Raw genomic sequence first — 22295 nt, 5'->3', positions numbered from 1 at the left:
GACATCAGACAGGCTTTAGAATAAAATGCTACAGACAGGAGCTGCAATTCGTACATGCAGTTTTTCAAGCATAATGCATCAGTATAACTACCAACTAAATACCTTGGCACAAAATGGTAATGAGGGCTCAGGTATTTCCAAGGGTTAACTGTTTACCTCTTCCTGGAAGAGATTTTGTCTGTTCTTCAATGCTCTCAATCTGTTCTGTTTCTCTTCATGTTCCAGATGTTCATCAGGGGGCTGAAAGTAGCCAATCAGATCCTGCAGACTCAGGCTGACTGATTCAATGGGTAAATCAATAGCCATGGACTTTCCTTGTTTATTGAGAGCATCGAGGCCACTGAAAATGCAACAAATTTCATATCGGTACAACATCTAAAAGAATCTTAACTTGTGAATCAGTGATCCCTTTTGTTTGTGGACACATCTGGTAACCGAGGACTCATGGAACATTGAGCACAGAATAAAGATTAGCCCAGCAGATTACGCATGAGATGTAGATTTAATATCAGAATATTGTTTTAAAATAACTGGAAAATGGTGAGAAATAAAGAATGAAATTACATTGTTAAGGTGGTAGAGAGTGTAAAGTAGCCTTTGCTTATTTTTGACAGATTTTAGCCCCAATAATGCTATTCAAATTCTGAGATATCTTCCTGTCGAAATTAAGCTGCACGAAAAGCCTCTCAATGCCTGATAACAGTGGATGCCTCTGCCTAATACACTTTTCAGGAGCCAAGCGACACTCCAATCGTTCCAATTGGCCAGAGGATGCGGATAGAATCTCAGATGGCAACAAGGAGGTGACTCAAACTGAGATAGATCAGCTGGCTGTGAATGTCACAACAACCTTACACTCAAGAAATTGATTGTGGACTTCAAGAAGGGGAAATTGGAAGAACACACATCAGACCTCATTGAGGGGTCGAAGGTGGAAAGAGTGAGCAGCTTTAAGTTACTGTGTGTCAGCATCACTGAGAATCTATCCTGGGCCCAATACATTGACGCAATAACAAAGAAGGCATGCCAGTGCCTCTACTTCATTAGGAATTTGACGAGATTCAGTATGTCAGCAAAGACTTTTTGCAAATTTGTATACATGGACGGTGAAGAGCATTCACCATATCAGCTACATCAGCGGTCCCCAACCACCAGGCCGCAAAGAAACGATATGATTTGGCGCTATGAGTCAGCTGCACCTTTCCTCATTCCCAGTCACACACTGTTGAGCTTGAACGCACGTGAGGTCATTACCCGCACGTCATCCATGTCAGCGCGATAAGATCAACTCCGTGAGCTTGCAAATGACGCTGGGCTGAAAAGTATGTTTGACATAACATCTCTGCCGGCTTTCTGGATTAAAGTCAAGGCTAAATATCCTGAGATAGCCATGAAAGCACTGAAAACATTGCTTCCATTTCCAACATATCTCTGCAATAAATGCAACGAGAACTAAATTGCGGAATAGACTGGACATAAGGAACCCTGTTCGAGTATCGCTGTCTCCCGTCACCCCTCGATAGGATCGTCTTGTTGCAGGAAAACAAGCCCAGGGCTCTCACTGATTCAGCGATATTGGTGTGTTGCAATGATTTTATATGTTCATACGGGGAAAATATGTGCTGTCTGTTTACTATCCAAACGTTACTTAAAATGTTATGATGCTATTGACTTATAAGTGACTTATATAACCATATAACCATATAACAATTACAGCACGGAAACAGGCCATCTCTGCCCTTCTCTGTCCGTGCCGAACGCTACTCTCACCTAGTCCCACCAACCTGCACTCAGCGCATAACCCTCCATTCCTTTCCTGTCCATATACCTATGCAATTTTTCGTTAAATGATAATATCAAACCTGCCTCTACCACTTCTACTGGAAGTTCATTCAACACTTACTTCAAGCTCCCCTGTCCTCCACTGATAATGACTTATCACTATATTCATGCGAGGAAAATATGCGCTGTGTGTTTAATATTAAATTCGTTAGATAAACCTTTTTAGAAACGAAATTGAGTGTATTAGCCACTTATCACCTATATTCTGGTCGTGATTAACAAACTCGCCCCCCCCCCGCACAGAATAGCCAAAAATGATTTGTAGAAAAAAATCGGCACGTACACGCATGCGCAAGTCACGCATGCGCACACATGTGCCCGCGCAAGGCTTCATGGTCATGGTAGTCTTTCTCGGGGTAAACACAACGTATTTGACTGCTACTCTTGTCCGTTGGCAAGCCTACCCCCCACCGGATTGGCCAGTCTGCAAGAATATTGTCAATAATAAACCGGTCCGCAGTGCAAAAGAGGTTGGGGACCCCTGAGCTACATCACAACCTGGCTTGTTAATTCCAGTGAACAGGATCACAGGAGACGGAATACTCAGCCAGCTCCATATGGACACAACTCTCCCCATCATCGAGGATATCTTCAAGAGAAAGTGCCTCAAGAAGGGGGAAACCATCACTACAGGCAATACCATCCAGGATATGCCCTCTTCTCATCACTACCGTCAGACAGGAAGTGCAGGAGCATGAAGACACACACTCGGCAATTCAGTCACAACTTCTTCCCCTCCTCCATCAGATTTCTGAATGGTCCATGAACCCATAAATGCTACTTCATTATTCCTTTTCTACACTATTTGTTTAATTTTTAATATATAGTAATTTTATAGCTTTGTACTGCACTGCTACTGCAAAACAAGACATTTCATGTCAAATGACAGTAGTAATAAATCTAATTCTAGTTTTGAAGTTCAATAGTAGATTAGCTTAAAAGTGCTTAACACGCTCATATAATTTGCTATCTGCTGTTTTAATGAATGGATCAAGTCATTTTAAATAAAAGATCAGTGGTCTCTTTTTAAGTCATAAATAAACATCAAGCCAAGGCATTAAACACCATAAAGTACAATCCTTACATACATGAAAATCAGGCACGGTGTGTTTCATGAATGCTAGCTTTCTTACTGGTGTAGAAACTCCTTCAAACTTGCAACAAGGTGTACATTTCAACATTTTGTACTGACTCCACACAAAGGAGGAGTTGGTGTTTTCAAAGTACGCAGAGAAATCTCTAAAGTTGCAAAAACTCCAGGAACCCATCCTACATCTAACTCAAAATCATACCTAATAAATCTGTTAAAGAGAAAGACAGTGCTGCGTATAACACGCGCAGTCCTCGACTCCTCATGCTGAGAGCGTGAAAGAGTTAATCCATCATCCATATGACCTTCATGATGCATTATGGCCTGAAATAGTCAAAAACACAAGGTAAATATTGCTTATTATCCTTCACTCTTCTTTTGAATTCAATTCTCATTTTGAATGAGTGTCACCTCTGAATTCAGACAAGCTCTCTGTCATCCCACACAAGCACAGATCCACAGCAAAAAAAGCACCATGAGTCCAGTACTAAACGTAACGCTCACGGTGAAATGGATGATGAGGAAACGAGTATAACATCACACTCAGAGTACATGTTTACTTCCAGGGGTGACTTGAGGCACATTGTATGTGAAAGGATTCCATCCTGCCTTTGAATTTTCTAAACCAACACCAAGAGACATCATACTTGAGCAGCCATCTCAATGACCATGATATTCGTGAAGGCAAACTTATGAACAATGTGAGAAACTCAACCATGTCAGTAAATCCAGGTCAAAAAACCTACTTTACGTTGAGCCGTTCCCATCCGAGCCGACTTGGCATCTACAGACTGATAGGTGAGCCATAGTCCCGTGTCTACATGCTGGATAAAGCACACAGAATCACCATATTTTATCTCTGGAGACCCCATGCCGTCCACTTCTTTCCTTATTCCTGCATCCAGTTTTTCCTGAAAATGAATCACATTGTTCTTAAACATTTCTTCAGTTAAAAAAAATTAATTGACAGATTACATTACAGTGTCACAAAAGTCAACAGAGCAAACTATCTTGGGAAAAATACTGGAATTGCCATAACAACGCCAACCAAAGCATTTTAAACTCACTTTAGGAGCAACTAGAGATCAAACATTTCCAGCATTATCCACATCTGCAGAATAAATACATTTAAAAAGTCCATATGCTGTATTTTGCATATAATAGAAATCATTCACTCGCCCATACATTAAGTTAAACTGGCCTCTGTTGTCCATTTTCAACCCTTCCCGCTTTCAATTTTCAAAATTCTCTTTTGCAATTTTCAAATCTGAAGGGGTTATTTTGAGTCCGGAATCAAAGGTAATAATAATGAAGCAACACACATAAAAGTTGCTGGTGAATGCTGCCTGGCCTGCTGTGTTCACCAGCAACTTTTATGTGTGTTGCTTGAAATTCCAGCATCTGCAGATTTCCTCGTGTTTGTGTAATAATAATGAATCTGTTAACAATTACTATCATAGTGTCTGAAATTTGGAGTTAAATTTAGAAATTTTATTGCAGTCAATTCATGGAATGTGTACAGAACTGACAGCATTTATTGGCCATGACTATTATTGAATAGAGTTCTCTGTTAGCCCAGTCATCTTCAAGAGAGTCCAGAATAACATGGAGGCTAAAGCAGATAAGAAGAACAGGTCTCCTTCCCCAATGACCATTAGTAAAACAGAAAGAGTTCTTTATCAAACCATTGGTTCCGTTTTGCCATTACCAATACTTGCTTTGCATCACTGAATTTAAATTCCCCAACTGCTGCAATGGTATTTGAACTTAAGGTTTCAGAACAATAGGATAAAATTTATTTTATTTACAGATGCAGCGCGTAACAGTCCCCTCTGGCCTAGTAAGACACACTGACTGCCCGGCAACCCACCTATTAAACACTAGTGTAACCATGGGACAATTTACAATGAGCAATTAACCTACTAACCAGTATATCTTTGAACTGCGGGAGGAAACGCATATGGTCACAGAGAGAATGTACAAACTCTTTACAGACGACACCGGAATTGAACTCCAAACTCTGGCGCAACAGGCTGTAATAGTGATATGTAAACTGCCACGCTACCTTGTCAACCGTTGTGGATACAAATTTAACCACTATAGTACCCTATTTCCTGTGTAGAGTCTAATTACTCTCAGAATTCAGTTCAAAATTCCATGGGTTAAAATTAATGAGCAAAGACAACTTTAAAATACGGACGAAGTTAATTTTTATGATTGTCAGTGGTCCGATGAATATCATTAACTTTCCTGCAGCTTAATTTATATTGAGAAATGCAATTCCTTCATCCTTTTTTCTCCCCTGGGTTCAAGATAAGGATTCTCAAATGCAAATGACAATATCTACTCTCAGAGGTTAGCAATCTTTGAAATTCTTTGCCCCACAGAGTTGTGGAGACTGAACTATTGCATCTGTTTAAGGCCTAGAAGGGCAGATAAGTTTTGAATTACAAGGAAATTGAGAATCACAGGGCTAAGCAGAGAAGTAGTGTCTTGACCAAGATTAGATCAATCATATAGAAAGGGAGAATGGCCCAAGACTTTCTCCTGCTCCATTTCTATTGTTGACAATTTTCTGACCTATTTCTGGTAACGCTAGCATCCCCTCCTCGGCATCTGCTTATCATATCTCCCACCACTTTCTCCATTATAGTTTATTTACCAATCACATATACGATCATGCTCACGTGATGGTGTAAGTATAGTCAACAATTTGAACAACTATTGAATCCAGAAATGAATACAACTTGCAGTGTATTTTTAATGTTATTTAAACCCTGTGAAATTAATAGATCACCGTCCTCTTTGCTAGTTAGGGCCGCTTCCTGAGCCTTGCACAGTCCATTTAACTTACCTTGGTCATTCCCACACAGAAATTAAAATGCTACAAGAACACCAAGTTTGGACCAACAATTGCACATTGGGAAATAACAGCCACAGCAAAATAAAATGGCTTTGATAGTAATGTGAACTCAGCTTTATCCTCAAGATGTATTTCAACAAAGAGAAATGAACAAATGGAGCAGTAATTATAAACAACTGAGGTTATTGAACTATTTCAGAATTAAGTCCCGATTTGACATCCAAGTCCTAATGATTAGATTTTGTCATTTAGAAATGCATGCATAAAAAAATGATACAATGTTCCTCCAGAATGATATCACAGAAACACAAGACAAACCAAGACTAAAACTGACAAAACCACATCATTATAACATATAGTTACAACAATGCAAAGCAATACCGTAATTTGATAAAGAGCAGACCATGGGCACAGTAAAAAAAAGTCTCAAAGTTCCGATAGCCCCATCATCTCACGCAGACGGTAGAAGGGAGAAACTCTCCCTGCCATGAACCTCCAAGTGCCACAAACTTGCCGATGCCGCACCATTGGAAGCGCCCGACCGCAGCAGACTCTGAGTCCATCCGAAAACTTCAAGCCTCCGACCAGCCCTGCGACACCGAGCGCCATCCTCTGCCGAGTGCTTCAACCCTGCCCCGGCCGCCGAGCAACAAGCAAAGCCAAGGACCCGGGGCCTTCCCCTCCGGAGATTCTGGATCACACAATAGCAGCCACTTGACTTAACCTAATCAACATCACAGCAGTGTAGTTGGTTTCAATAGATCCACAGGAGGAAGACAAAAGGCAGGAACGACTTGTGCAGTTCCTGGCTACTCTCACAACTACTGTCTGCAAATGAACTGGTGCAGGGGTCAAGCCGGAAAGTAATCAGATTCTTCTCTGATCCAACAGCTGCACAACACTTGTTCTTATGGCTCCATTATGCTGATTGGATGGTTCTGTGAGGTACTACACAGCAACAAAAAGATAATGGAGTTAAAAGCCACCCTTCGTTATGTGTTCTAAACAAAAGATGAAATGACACATGCACTCAAACAGGTACATGGAAGAGAAGGGCTTGGAGGGCTATGGGCCAAATGCAGGAAATTGGTGCCAGCTGGATGGTCTTTGTGGTTGGGCCAAAGGACCTGCATTCTCACTGTATTGGTCAGTGACACTCCATGGCTCCATCAAACAAAATAGATCCATATTTCAGAAAGTTAAACTGGACAGCCATATGGACAGGAAAGGAATAGAGGGTTATGGGCTGAGTGCAGGTCGGTGGACTAGGTGAGAGTAAGAGTTCGGCACAGACTAGAAGGACCGAGATGGCCTGTTTACATGCTGTAATTGTTATATGGTTATATGGTTATAAGAGTTCCTCAATACACATATGTTGCTGCACCATATGTCAGGCACATACAACAGGATGAATTCCAAAGGAGCAGCACAGAATGTTTACAAGAAGACATTGCAAAATAATAGGTGAAACACATCCATCACAATTCATTGTGATATTCAGAATAAGTAACCTAATTAAAAAGTTAGTCATCTGGAGGATTTTATTCTTGAAGAAATTCAGCCGGGGATTAAATATGCAAAGAGATTAGAATTAACATTTGCAGTAATTATGGAAACAAATTTTGTTCTAAAAATTGAGATGTAGAATTAAATGTAGAAGGATGTATAATGGGAATTTCTTGAACAGTCCCAGATAGCTGTTCTAAATGCAGTGAAGACAATAAACAAAGAAAGGTGTGCATATTCCATCAATCTTCCCTCATCATTGCAAACAAGAGAAGATATGCAGCTGCTGGAAATCGAGCAACATACAGAAAATCCTGAAGGAATGCAGCAGACCAGGCAGCATCTATGGTTTCACTTATCACCTTGCACTTCTTCCTCCCCACCCTCCACCTTCTTACTCTGACTTCTCATCTTTTTTCTCTAGTCCTGCTGAAGGCTCTCTGCCCAAAATATCGACTGCTTACTCCTTTCCACAGATGCTACCTGGCCTGCTGAGTTCCTCCAGCATTTTGCGTATGTTCCCTCATCATTTCGTCAACCAGAACCCCCACCCTTTAAAGAAATTCTAGTTGGTAGTGGAATGTTCTTGGCTAACATCAGTAGCATTTAAGGTAATAAGCAATTCTTTCTTGCATGTATTTTTTCAGGAACACACATCAAAGTTGCTGGTGAACGCAGCAGGCCAGGCAGCACCTCTAGGAAGAGGTACAGTCGACGTTTCGGGCCGAGGTGTTGACTGTACCTCTTCCTAGAGATGCTGCCTGGCCTGCTGCGTTCACCAGCAATTTTGATGTGTGTTGCTTGAATTTCCAGCATCTGCAGATTTCCTCGTGTTTGTATTTTTTCAGGAAAAACTTTAGTAATATTTAACTGATCATGAGTTATTGAATACAGAGAAGTAGACATAACCAGTGCTACGCTGATGTGTAAAGGGGGAACATTGGATTTCATGAGCCACACTGACCAATGACACATTTTTATAAACGTACTACAATTTCAAAAGAAGCAATAAGCCAAGCCGTATTTCATACAATGAGATCAAGATGGTTAGAAGGGATGCATCTAACAATTAGACAAGTCAGTCTTTCCAGCCGCATATTTTCCTGCAATTTGTATGCTGATTGCACTAAACTGGCAATCAGAATACAATAAAAAAGAAATCAAACTCAAGGGCCTTTTGCATTGGTATTCTGGCATTCGTATTAAATATATTTTCTCCTTGCAATCAATGAGTGCATAAAGAGAAAACATTTCCATTCTTTACAGAAATAAACTACTCATGGGCCTGTTGCCAAAGTATCCCAACAAAAAGGACACAAGAACAAATATTTTACCCTTTGCTGAGTCAATAGGGATTTTAATCAGGTGAAAACCTACTATTATTGCCTATTCCGAACTAGCTGTGAAGTGATTTCTGAGGACATTACTCTGGATTAAGAGTCCAGACTGTGTAGGGATGGCAAACCGCATGAACCAGATGGGATTTTATGGCAAACCAGTACTGTAGGTTCATGGTCACCAATTTAGAATTCAGTGAAGTTAAATTTCTCGGGAGGACTTCCGGGTCATCAAGGGAATGGTCTCTCCACAAAAAAGAAGGTAAACTGCCCCAAAATCGAATTTAGACAAATACTTAATATTGCATAACTATATTAATAAAAGGGGCAAGGATGATGTCTAAGAACAAGAATAAAAAGTCCGCTTCGAAGGCTGATAAACATAAAGAGATGCAGCAAGGCGACGGGCCTAGCTCCCCCACGGCAAGCCAGGACGGAGATAATGAGGGGGAATCGGTGACTCTGTCTTTGATTCTCGGAGAGATTCGCGAGTTCCGACAAGATAACAGCAAACAGCTGGAAGATATTAAAGGAGAAATAGTAAAAACTAACTCGCGGATAGATGAAGCCGAAGCGAGGATTGTTGGAATTGAAGAGAAGCTACAAAACGCCGAGGAAGTGATAGCAGAAATGCTGAAGCTACAAGACCAGCTCCAGTGGAAACTAATAGATCAAGAAGGCCGCTCGAGAAGGGAAAATGTGAGGATCTACGGAGTTCCCGAAGGAACCGAAGGTAAACCCGGATTGATGATTCCCTTCATAGAGAAGCTGCTTAGAGAGAACCTTGATATACCGGCCGCAAAAGACCTACAGATAGAAAGGGCTCACCGCGCGTTGGCACCACAGCCTCCGGCAGGCGCCCAGCCCAGATCGATTCTGATCAGATTTCTCAGTTACAGAACGAAGGAAGAGGTGCTTAAAAGAGCATGGCAAAAGAAAGGTTTCATGTGGAACAACTGCAAAATCAGTTTAGACCACGACTACGCACCGGGGATTCTTGCCAGACGGAAGGAATATACGGAAACACGGAGAGTCCTGAAGGAAAACAACATCAGATTCCAGATCCTGTATCCAGCTCGGCTGAGAGTCTTTTACGACGAAGGGACAAAAACTTACGCTACGGTGGAGGAGGCAACATTGGACCTGGCGGACCGGGGACTACCTATTAAAGTTATCACCCAACCGGAGTCGCTACTGGAGAGGATTCGGTAGAAGTCGTGGCAGTTAGTGGGGCGAGGACGCTCCACTCGAACCAGAGTGTCAAACTACAAGGAAAAGCTGCAAATATTCAGACGCGAAAGTACAGAGAATACAGATTAATTAAGAGAAATGACTGAAAAGAGTAAATTGGACTTAAAAGTAAAATGAAAACTGGTAACTGAAAATAAACTAGGTGGAATAACTTGAATGATAGCAATATGGTCGAGACATAAATAGGAGAAAATTCTCTATGATTATTCAAACTGCTGAGGGCCCTCTAACACAGGGTGAAGATAGAGGTTATCCCTCTGAACTGAGGCGGGTCGGTGCTCAGGCCTCACTGTGGGAAGTCGGGAAAAATTTTCAAATGTTATACGTTCAGAAATGTCTAGGGTGTGGTTATATGTCTTGGTTTACTGTTGAGAAGGGATTGCTTACTGTTTGGTTAGAAAAGGAGAGTGCTTTTTTTCTACTAGAGAAAAATGCAAACTGAATTGGTAAAAATAATTTCCTATAATGTTAATGGGGTTTTGAATCCAATTAAAAGAAATAAGATTATGTCTAAATTGAAAAAAGAGAGGGTACAAATAGCTTTCCTCCAGGAAACACATATGAGCCAATCTGAACATGGAAAATTAAAAAGAATGGGCTTTAAGCATATATTTTATTCATCATATAAATTGAGTCACAAAAGAGGGGTAGCTACTTTAATATCAAGTACTCTTAATTATGAACATATTTCAGAGACTAGAGACAAAGAAGGACGGTTTGTAAAAATCACAGGAAGAATAGAAGGTACAGAAATAACATTGCTGAATGTTTATGCTCCTCCAGGTAGTGAATGGTCATTTTATAGACACATTTTTGACCTAATGGTCAGTTCTCGAGGGGTAGTAATTTGTGGAGGGGATTTTCATATTAGATTAAATCCTATATTAGATTTTTCAAGAATAGTTACTCAGAATAAACCTCTGACTCAGAAAGTGAATTCATTGATGGAGGAGTTGGGAATTATAGATGTCTGGAGGGAATTACACCCTACTAGTAAAGATTATACATATTACTCTTTCCCTCATTCAGCCTATTCAAGGATAGACTATTTCTTTATCTTTAATACAGATAGACTCAGGATAAAAAACTGTAATATTGCAACAATTGATCTGTCGGATCATAGCCCAGTCTCCATGTCTCTAATCCTGGAAAGGAAAATGAGGAAAACACTATGGAGGCTAAACTCACATATACTTAATAACCCAAAAGTAATGGAGAGATTAAGGGGAGAAATCAAAGAATATCTAGACCTTAATGACACGGGAGAAACATCACCAGTGATTTTATGGGATACATTGAAAGCTGTACTGAGAGGGAAAATTATTTCCATTACTACTCACATGAAAAAAATCAATGCACAAAAATTAGCAGACCTTCAAGGAAAATTAAAACAACTTCAAGTTGTAGATAGCAACAAAAGTAATTCAAATCGAAAACAGGAAATTAGGAAATTGCAAAGTGAAATTGATGATATTTATACGTTGGAAACTCAAAGAAATTTTCTTTACCTGAGACAAAAGAATTATGAAGTAGGAGGTAAATCAGCTAGATTATTAGCATATAAATTACGAAAACAACAAGCAGACAATACAATTCATAAAATAAAGAATCCAAAGACAAAGCTTGTGGAGAGTACAATAGGGAAAATTCAAGAGAATTTTGAAACATATTATCGAGAGCTGTACTCCCAACCCCGGGCCCCCAATGAGCCCTATATAGACAGTGTATTGAATTTTTTAGATCTACCTAAACTTACAGATTTACAAAATGAAAGTTTATTAGAACCAGTAACTGTCAAAGAACTGAACGTGGTCATCTCTAGGTTAAAGGCTGGAAAGTCCCCGGGTTCTGATGGGTTTACCTCAGAGTGGTACAAGTCCCTGAAGACACAGTTAGCCCCATTACTACTTAACACCTTTAATTGGATCTTGCAGAGAGGAGAAACTCCACCTTCCTGGAGAGAAGCGATTATTTCAGTTATTCCTAAAGAGGGTAAAGATAAACTAGAATGTGGCAATTATCGGCCAATTAGTGTTCTTAATTTAGATTACAAACTATTTACATCTATATTAGCGCGCAGATTGGAAAAGCCTTTACCTGGCCTAATCCATTTAGACCAGACTGGATTTATTCAACAAAGACAAACACAGGACAACATAAGGAGAACTCTGCACATATTAGAACAGGTTAATAAGAACGAGACAGAGACAACGGTAGTAGGATTGGACGCTGAGAAAGCTTTTGATTCGGTTAGTTGGGCATTCCTATACAGAGTGTTAGGAAGATTCAGCTTTCAAGAAAGGTTTATTAAAGTAATTCAGACTCTATATGACAGCCCTACAGCCCGAATTAAGATAAATGGGGACCTCTCTGACTCCTTCATCTTAGAGAGAGGCACTAGACAGGGATGCCCAATTTCTCCTCTCCTTTTTGCGCTATATATTGAACCACTTGCCCAACTAATAAGACAGAGCGAAATCGTAAAAGGTATCAAGGTGGCAGGGATTGAACAGAAAGTGGCGTTATTCACAGATGATGTTTTGGTCTATCTGAGTGAACCAGAAAAATCATTTATAGGATTGTTTACACTGTTGGATGACTTTGGGAAAATATCAGGTTATAAAATAAATGTAAAGAAAACGCAGGTTATGTCCCTAAATTATACACCATCCAAAAAATTGCAGGATACATACGATCTTAAGTGGGAAGCTAAATCATTAAAATATTTAGGAATAACCCTGCCGAAGGATCTTTCAACACTGTCACAGGTAAATTATGGGCCATTAATCTCAGAGATAAAAGCAGATATGCATAGATGGAATCTTATCCCCTTTTTAAGTTTAAATTCAAGGATAAATACTATAAAAATGAATATTCTTCCTCGGTTATTATATCTTTTCCGTACTTTACCAGTGGAGGTGGATGATAATCAATTCAGGGAATGGGACAAATGGATTTCCCACTTCATTTGGCAAGAAAGGAAACCTAGAATTCGATATAACACCTTACAGTTAGGGAAGGAAGGAGGAGGTATGGTTCTTCCTTGCCTGAGAAATTATTTTTATGCCTCACAGATAACCCCTCTGTTATATTGATGTAATAGGGAATATAAGGCTAGATGGAAGGAAATAGAATTTGGATTAGTTGACAGTTTTCCTCTTCAGGCCTCAATAGCTGACAAAGGATTGATGGCCCAGTTGGAAAAATTTAATAATGCTTGGATAAATCTTACATTAAAAGTACGGCAGAAGGTGGTTAATTCATGTGGAATTAATAACATGCTAAAACTCTTTAGATGGTGTGCATATGATACCGAATTCCTTCCCAACAGAGGAGATAAAAGATTTGAGCTATGGATAAAGAAAGGTCTTACAACCTACCTCTCATTTATAGATAAAAGAGTATTACAGAGTTTCCAAATCCTGCAGGACAAACATGGCCTAGAACATAATGACTTTTTTAGGTACCTTCAAATACGAAACTATGTTAACCAGAGTTGTAGATATACAGACCTATCAACAGTAGAATTAGAATTTTTCAAGATTCTGAATTCGGCTTGCAGTTCAATACCTAGTAAATCAGTTTCTCGCCTATATAATGCACTCTCCCATGCTAAAAATGTAAATACACTGTATATTAAAGAGAAGTGGGAGAAAGAAGTGGGGTTGGTACTTTCAGAGGAGGCTTGGGGGAAAATCTGCAGCTTTCAATGGTCCTCGACTAATTCTTTGACTTGGAGAGAACATTGTTGGAAAAACATTATAAGATACTTCAAGACCCCATATCAGGAAAAATATAAAGATACAAATGTGATGTGTTGGAGAAAGTGCGGCTCCAAGGAGGCAAATCATTTTCATATTTTCTGGGATTGCCCTAAATTAAGTCTATTTTGGGAAGGTATTCATAGAACATTAGTTAAGGTACTTAGGTCCCAGATACCTCTGAACTTTGAGACGCTCTATTTGGGGCATGTATTGTTCCTTGAACAGAAGGAAGATATAAAGTTGCTGCAGGCCCTCTTAGCGGCAAGTAAGAAATCAATCACTAGAAAATGGCTAAATCCAATACCACCTACATTAGAAGATTGGTACGAAATTATCTTGGAAATATTTAAAATGGAAAAGTTGACTTACTCCCTGAGAACTCAAAAAGAAACATTTTATCAAATCTGGAATAAATGGATTGAATATATAACCCCAATGCGAGTAGACTTTAGATGACTCTCCTAATGATTTATATTGCTCTTCTCATCAACACAGTAATATTGCTAACGTAAGCACCCCTAGTCTAAATGTTTGTTTTTTTTTTGGAAAATAGAGAATTAACACAAGTAAAGGGAAAGATTTGGGAAAGGGATAAAAAAAAATGAAAAAATTAAGTAAATAAGTACATAGGGATTGGATAATTATGTCTGCGGGCAGGAACAAGCACGAACAAATTGGGATATAAACACCTACAATGGTTGGTATATAGGCTTGTATGCAACATTTTGGACCAGTGGAAATGGTCCAGAAGGGTTGTACGGAAACTATTGTTACCATTTTTCTTAACAACTAATTTCATTACTTAGCCTAATAGGTTAGATTTACCACAGTACATAATTATCTATTTAAATGTTTATTTTCCTTTTATATCATCTCAATGTGTACTTAAGAATGTATAAATAATTGTAGTTTTATACATATAAAAAATGGAAAAGGTTATATGTGTTAAAAAAGTACATGATAATTGTGAATTCCTTATCCAAATAAAAATAAAATTAAAAAAAAAAGAAGTTAAATTTCTCGGGCACTGTGGTAGGATTTGAACTCTGGGTTATCAAGCCGAGTTTCTACATCACAAGTGCATAGTCTCATTTTTGTACTCTTTTGGCTCATCAACCAGCAGAAGTAAATTCCCTTAAAACTTGCCATAAAATCTTGAAAGCTTCAATCAAATTATCCTTAATCTTTTAAATGTCAGAGAATACATACTGGTTTTGTAATTTCTCCTTATTTGGGCCCCTGAAGTCCAGGTAACATGCAGGTAAATTTGTAATGCACTCTCTCCAAGGACAAGATGTCCTCATTCCTGAGGAATCTTGGCCTGAATTAATCACCGTTCCACAGATCTCACCTAGCCAACACTTCGTATAGCTGTGACAGGGCTTCTGCTTCTACTATAAAAAGGTCTAGAGTGGAAATGCAGAGGATGTTTCCAATAGTGGGAGAGTCCAGGACCAGAGGGCACTACCTCTGAACAAAAGGACATCCCTTTAGAACAGACTTGAGGAATAATTTCTTTAGCTGGAGAATGATGATTCTGTAGAATTCATTGCCACAGACAGCTGTGGAGGCCAAGTCATTGAGTGTATTTAAAGTGAAGGTTGGTAGGTTCTTGATTAGTAAGGGTAACAAAGGTTATGGGGAGAATGCAGGAGAATGGGGTTGAGAGGGAAAATAAATCAGCTATGATGGAATGGTAGAGCAGACTCAATGAGCGTTTAGTGGTCTTATGGTCTAGCCCTCTAAATACTTATGCCAAATTTTCATATTTCTTTCAAATACTTTCTGTGTTCATCTATGTAATTTCACAGGTCGGGCACATTACTGCCATTGAAGGGTCAGGTCGTCTCTCCCTCCTGGTCTTGGAGCTTTTGACTGAGGTCCTTCAGTCGGCTGCTCTTTGAATGTGTTGGTGCCTTTGTAGACTGCCAGGCACCAGCCATTGCGGTCTTTGGCCAAGGCCTCTCAAACAGTCACAAGGATATTACATGCCTTCAAGGGCGTTTTCACACAGTCTTTATCGCACTTTGTTGGGCTCTCTGCTTTCTGGTGCCTTGTGCCAGCTCAGAAAAGAATACCATCTTTGGAAGGTGGTTGTCTTCCATCCAGACCACATGTCCAACCCATCAAAGTTGAGCCTTCACGATCAGTGCCTCTGTGCCAGAGCTCTCGGCCCTTCATAGCACTCTCATCAGAGGCATTGTTATTCCCAACGGACTTCCAAGAAGCTGACATTTCAATCATTTATATTCATGGACCATAAAATCTCTCGAGAATTTTTCTGCTGCTTACCTTTTAGGTGTAAAACTCAGGCATTTGCCATTCTGTTTTCCAACTTTCACAATCTATTAATATTTCCGTTTTGTTTAACACTTCCCTCCATACAGTATACAATGTCTCCTTTTCTTGTGACATTGGCAAAACTGGATGTACGATCATCTTTCACATCACCCTGAGCAACAAACATGCAACCAATCGATTCCCTAGCAGTCAAATTCTGCTAATTATCAGTCCATTATCTCTATTCTATATCTGAACAACAGTGGTGAACTATTGCATTGGAGATATTTTCAAAAATATTTATACTTTGTTTTAAATATCAGGTACTTCCGAGTCAAATTTCTAACAAGTTCAAGCATGGTGTTACCTATTCATTCCTACTACTTCACTTTTCTTTTTGTTACACCTTGAGTTTATGCTGCAGTTGATAATGAGAAAAATATTGTTACATGACTACAGGTTTCGTTCACTGTGGACTGTCACTTTAAGAGATACCTGAATGAGGCGGGACTACGAAATCAGTATAACAAGTTGCGACAGACTGCTGAGATTTTCAGTGGTGGTCGAAGGGGGGAGCGAGGGAGGGGGGGAGAGAGAGAGAGAGAGAGAGAGAGAGATAGAGAAAAGAAGGACTTTGAACTGCAATCTGCCAGTGGGAGTTTGCTGTGAAATGGGGAAAGTCTGATACTTCCCCATGCCCAAAGGACTGGGTTGCTCAACGGAACATGGTGCATTGGATGTGTGACTTGTCACTTCGTATAATCCATACGTGGATTCTCTTGGTATATCCTGTGGGACCACTGTTGTTAACCCTTACCTGGCTTCGGGTGTGTTACGTGGTAACCACTTGGAAGAAAGGATACTTTGTGACTGTCACCTGGTGATATTTCAATGTGGATTTCGGAACGACTCGACGGATAAGATCTTCGGCGACTGTTATTTCGTTCACCTAGTGTGGAACCTGTGAAATTTCTTCATAATTGCCTTCTCTCTACATTTTACAAATCACTCCCCTCACTCATTTACTCTGTGAATTAATCTTTCTACTTTGCCGTCTGAATCTTCAGACTTTAAGAACTGTTCCTAAACTTGACAGTTTGGGAGCCACACACACACATTTACACGCATAACACTGTTAACTTCTGTTTATTTCATTTAATCTTTTATATTTTTGAGTAGATACTAATAAAAATAGAGATTTTAACAATTAAACCTGGCTCAATTTGTGATCTATTGCTTCTGGTACGTAACAATATGAGCTTTGATCCATCATTAGCAAAACAGAAGTTAAATTTTACAACTCATCATAAACCAATATCCTGTGTTTACTATAAATCAATACCACTTTGATGTCAGTTGCCAATGTCCACTTTCAGTTCTTCAGCCTTAATATTCCACAGAACCTTTCTATGTAGAATACTGTTAAGAGCTGAGGTTTGATGCAGTTCGCCATATAGGCAAATTAAACAATCCATTCACAACAGCATTCAGCTTATGTCAGCATGTGGGTAGGAGGGGGCATCTGTGTTTAAAAAAAAACCTTTAATGTCCAACCTATCAGTTGAAGAACGCCCACACTAGACGGATCTAATTATAACCACTTGAAAAGAATCCAACACAGACGCAATAGGAAGTGAGGTGCTCCAAATAGACACATTAATTCACCAACGTGAACTCAGTTGTGCCACTGAATAACAATTATATGTAATCCCTAATTCGAAGCAAAAATAATATCCACTAAAAAGCTGTTCAGTTTATTTAAATTTCAGTCAAACGAGTATGTTAAAGTAGAAGCTGTGTGCTGAATCATCTTTGATGTAAAAGTTTTAGTCTTGCTGTTTAAAACAATAAACTCATTAGGAGTCCTAACACCCAGCACAAATCCAGTATGCAAGCAAGGCATAATTTGGGAATTATCACTTTTTATAGCAGTATAAAATCTAACCACTGGTTAAATGATTCTAATTCTTTTTCCTTTCCAATGATCAGTAACAGTCACATTCAACAGGTTATGTAATGCAGCTTATATTATAACTAAAATCCATTTCATAACTAAAATTAAAATGCCAATAAATTCCTCTTAATATAAATCCTCAACCTCAAACTTGTGCAACGCACACAAAATGCCGGAGGAACTCAGCATGCCAGGCAGCATCTATGGGAAAAAGCACAGTCGATGTTTCGGGCCGAAACCCTTCGGCAGGACTGGAGAAAAAAAGCCCAGGAGTAGATTTGAAAGTTTAGGGGACGGGAGAGAGAGAAATGCCAGGCAATAGGTGAAAGTTGGAGGGGGAGGGATGAAACAAAGAGCTAGGAAGTTGATTTGTGAAAGAGACAGAAGGTCATGGAAGAAAGAAAATGGGGGGGAGGAGCATCAGAGGGAGGTGATGGGTGGGCAAAGAGATAACATGAGAGAGGGAAAAGGGGATGGGAAATGGTGAAGGGGGGAGTAGGGAAGATGCATGACTGAAAGTTTGAGAAATCGATGCTCATGCCATCAAGTTGAAGGCTACCCAAACAGAATATAAAATGTTGATCCCCAACCTAAGTGTGGCCTTATCGCGACAGTGAAGGAGGCCACCTTCACCATTTCCCATCCCCTTTTCCCTCTCTCATGTTATCTCCTTGCCTGTTCATCTCCTCCCTCTGGTGCTAAACCCCCTTTTTTCTTTCTTCCATGGCCTTCTGTCTCTTTCACCAATCATCTTCCTAGCTCTTTGCTTCATCCCTCCCCCTCCAAGTTTCAGCTATCGCCTGGTATTTCTCTCTCCCCTCCCCCCACCTTTCAACTCTACTCTTCGGGTTTTTTCTCCAGTCCTGCCAAAGAGTTTAAGCCCAAAACGTTGACTGTGCTTTTTTTCCATAGATGCTGCCTGGCCTGCTGAGTTCCTCCAGCATTTTGTGTGTGTGTTGCTCAGATTTCCAGCATCTGCAGATTTTCTCTTGTTTGTGACCTCAAATTTGTCTTTTTTTTAAAAATGGTATCTGCTTCCACTACTGACTGATCGGTCCAATCTAGACTGGCGTCTTTGTGGACACTTTTTCGAAAAGGACAAGTCCTTAACTGTCAGCTCAAGTTTTCTGTCCAAGCCTTTAAGCACATCATTCCGGACTCTGGTGTAAACACATTAAGCAGTGTCAAAAGCTAGATGATGACATTAAGCTGATCAAAGTTAGACCATAATATATAGGAGCAGGAGCAGGCCATTCGGCCCATCAAGCCTGCCCTGCCATTCAATCATGGCTAATCCAATTCTTCCAGTCATCCCCACTCCCCTGCCTTCTCCCCATACCCTTTGATGCCCTGGCTAATCAAGAACCTATCTAGCTCTGCCTTAAATGCACCTAATGATTTGGCCTCCAAAGCCGCTCGTGGCAACAAATTCCACAGATTTACCACCCTCCGACTAAAGTAATTTCTCTGCATCTCTGTTCTAAATAGATGTCCTTCAATCCTGAAGTCATGCTCTCTTGTCCTAGACTCTCCCACCATGGGAAATAACTTTGGCATATCTAATCTGTTCAGGCCTTTTAACATTGGGAATGTTTCTATGTTTCACCCCTCATTCTCCCAAACTCCAGGGAATACAGCCAGACATTCCTCATACAGTAACTCTTTCATTCCTGGAATTATTCTCGTGAATCTTCTCTGAACCCTCTCCAATGTCAGTATATCCTTTCTAAAATAAGGAGCCCAAAACTGCACACAATACTCCAAGTATGGTCTCACAAGTGCCTTATAGAGCCTCAACATCACATCCCTGCTCTTATATTCTATATCTCTAGAAATTAATGCCAATATTGCATACACCTTCTCCTTCTTCACCACCAAGTCAACCTGGAGGTTAAACTTTAGGGTATCCTGCACAAGGGCTCCCAAGTCCCTTTGTTAGAGCACAAAGCAACTCAGACATGGATAGGGTAGAACGACAGAGATTTTGTCAGGGTGCCAACATCACATATCAGAGGGTGTATTTCTAAGGTAAGAGGGAGAAATTTTAAAGGCAATTTACAAAGCAATTTTTCTTACACAGGGAGTGATAGGTGAGAGGGGAGATGGGTGGAAACAAATACAATGGAAAAGTTTCAAAGTCATTTCGACAGGCACATGAACGGACAAGGAATGGGAGAATACAGATCAGACCATATGCAAGCAGATGGGATTTTAGTTTAAATTGACTTCTGGCTAAGCACAGGCATAGTGGACCAAGAGTGTGCTGTATAGTTCTGTGTTCGATATTCTGCATTAATTGCTGTAACATACCTTGGATGGCCTGAAACAAAAAGCTGTGCTTTTCACATCAGCTTTCTCTTTGCCCATCAGAAGAAGGCCTTTGTCATCAATGAGACTTAAGTAGTTTCCAGTTGTAACATGTCTCAGTCTGAATGGCTGGCCCCACCTGATATGGCTTCCACTCCATCTGCAAGAAGTTAATTACAACAGATGAAGCAGTGACAAAAGATAGATACTGAAAATAATCTGATCAAAGTTCGAGTACAAAGCCATTGAGGTGTAGATAGGGGGGATAGTCAGAATTTTGGTCAGGGAGGCCATGTCAAGTACCAGAGAGCACAGTTTTAAAATTTAAAAGAAAATAAAGGTTGTATGGCTCTGTAGAAAGGGCAGAGAAAGAAACCAGCTACATCGCTCTTGGAAAGATGTAGCATACGAATAATAGACCAGTGGCTTTCCTCTATGCAGTCGTCATTCTGTGAAAGAAAATTATTTGTGCTAGAGTGCCAAAGTGATGCTGTCAGTGACAGAAACGCAGCAACAGACAGTACAGGTTCCTGCAGTCACTGCGTGGATGACAGTAGGAGCCTGTAATTTAAATTGGTATGATTAAGAGACATTAGCTGAAAATGACATAACAGTGCTTAGTCAGGACTGACTGAGAGCTTGTCTAGTGATGCTTTATGGGTAGGCCTGAGGAACAAAAAAGGTATGACCACATTAATGGCTTTACATTATAGACCACCCAACGGTCCACAGAATTTAGAGGAACAAACTTGCAGAGAGATCACAGACTGTTGCAAGAAATATAAGGTTGCGATAGTAGGTGATTTTAACTTTCCACATATTGACTGGGACTCCCATCCTGTAAAAGGGCTGGATAGGAAACAGTTTATCACATGATCAGGAAATTTTCATTAATCAGTATGTAGAAGTCCCAGACAGAGAGAGTGGAAAAACTAGATTAGGGAATGAGACATTGCAGGAGACAGAAGTTTGTGCAGGAGAAAACTTTGCATCTCGTGATCATAATGCCATTATGGTTCTCAAGCTGAGATCCTAAATTGAAGAAAGGCCAATTTTTATGGTATCAGAAAGGATCTAGCAAGTGTGGAGTGGGATAGCTTGTTTTTTTTGGCAAAGGTGTACTTGGTAAGTGGGGGGCCTTCAAAAGTGAAACTTTGAGAGAAAAGAATTTGTTTGTACCTGTCAGAATAAACAGCACGGATAACAAGTTTAGGGAACCATAGTTTTTGAGAGATATTGAGGCCCTGGTTAAAATAAAGAAGGAGGTGTATAGAAAATGTAGATAGGCAGGGACAAGAGGTCCTTGAGGGGGATGAAAAGTGTAAGGGAACAATTAAGAAGGAGAATCGTAAGGGCTTCTGCAGATGTATTAAAAGCAAAAGGATAGCAAAGGACAAGTTTGGTTCCTTGTAAGATCAGAGTGGTAATCTACGCATAGAGCTGAAAGAGATGGGGGAGATCTTAAATGGATTTTTTTTTGCATCTGTATTTACTCAGGAGATGGACACAGAGTCTGTAGATGTGAGGCAATGCAGCAATGAGGTCATGGACCCCATACAGATTACAGAGGAGGAGGTGTTTGATATCTTGAGGCAAATTAGGGTGGATAAATTCCCAGGGTCCAACAATGTGTTCCCTCAGACACTGTTGGAGGCTAGTGCAGAACTTACAGGGGCCCTTGCAGAGCTATTTAAAACAGCCTTAGTCACGGGTGAGGTGCCGGAAGATTGGAGGATAGCTAAAGTTGTTCTGTTGTTTAAGAAAGGGTCTAAAAATAAGCCAGGAAATTATAGGGCAGAGAGTCTGATATCAGTAGTAGAAAAGTTATTGTAAGGTATTCTAAGGGTCAGGGCAATTATTATTTGGATAGAACCGATTAGGGATAGTCAACATGACTCTGTGCATGGTAAGTCATGTCTAACCAATCTTAGAGTTTCTTGAGTAAGTTACCAGAAAATTTGATTAATGCAAGGCAGTGGATGGACGTTAACAAGGCCTTTGACAAGGTCCCGCATGGAGGTTGGTCAAGAAGGTTCAGTTGCTTAGTATTCAAGATGAGATAGTAAATTGCATTAGACTTTGGGTTCATGGAAGAAGCCAG

The 22295-nt window shown here is 40.0% G+C and overlaps 1 protein-coding gene across 1 annotated transcript in view; it reads right to left on the bottom strand.

The window, feature by feature from the left end:
* The window catches only part of ryr2a (ryanodine receptor 2a (cardiac)), an 801439-nt gene that overhangs the window by 452516 nt on the left and 326628 nt on the right, over window positions 1–22295 (bottom strand). Inside the window, exons 10-13 of the mRNA XM_063055593.1 lie at window positions 20198–20354; window positions 3679–3843; window positions 3135–3256; window positions 157–340 (exon numbers count right to left, since the gene is read on the bottom strand). Coding sequence (XP_062911663.1) covers window positions 157–340; window positions 3135–3256; window positions 3679–3843; window positions 20198–20354 — 628 coding nt within the window. The remainder of the gene's footprint in view (window positions 1–156; window positions 341–3134; window positions 3257–3678; window positions 3844–20197; window positions 20355–22295) is intronic.

Source organism: Mobula hypostoma, chromosome 8 (genome assembly GCF_963921235.1).
Source record: "Mobula hypostoma chromosome 8, sMobHyp1.1, whole genome shotgun sequence".
Classification (NCBI taxonomy): domain Eukaryota; kingdom Metazoa; phylum Chordata; class Chondrichthyes; order Myliobatiformes; family Myliobatidae; genus Mobula; species Mobula hypostoma.
This window is presented reverse-complemented; position numbering and strand designations above follow the sequence as displayed.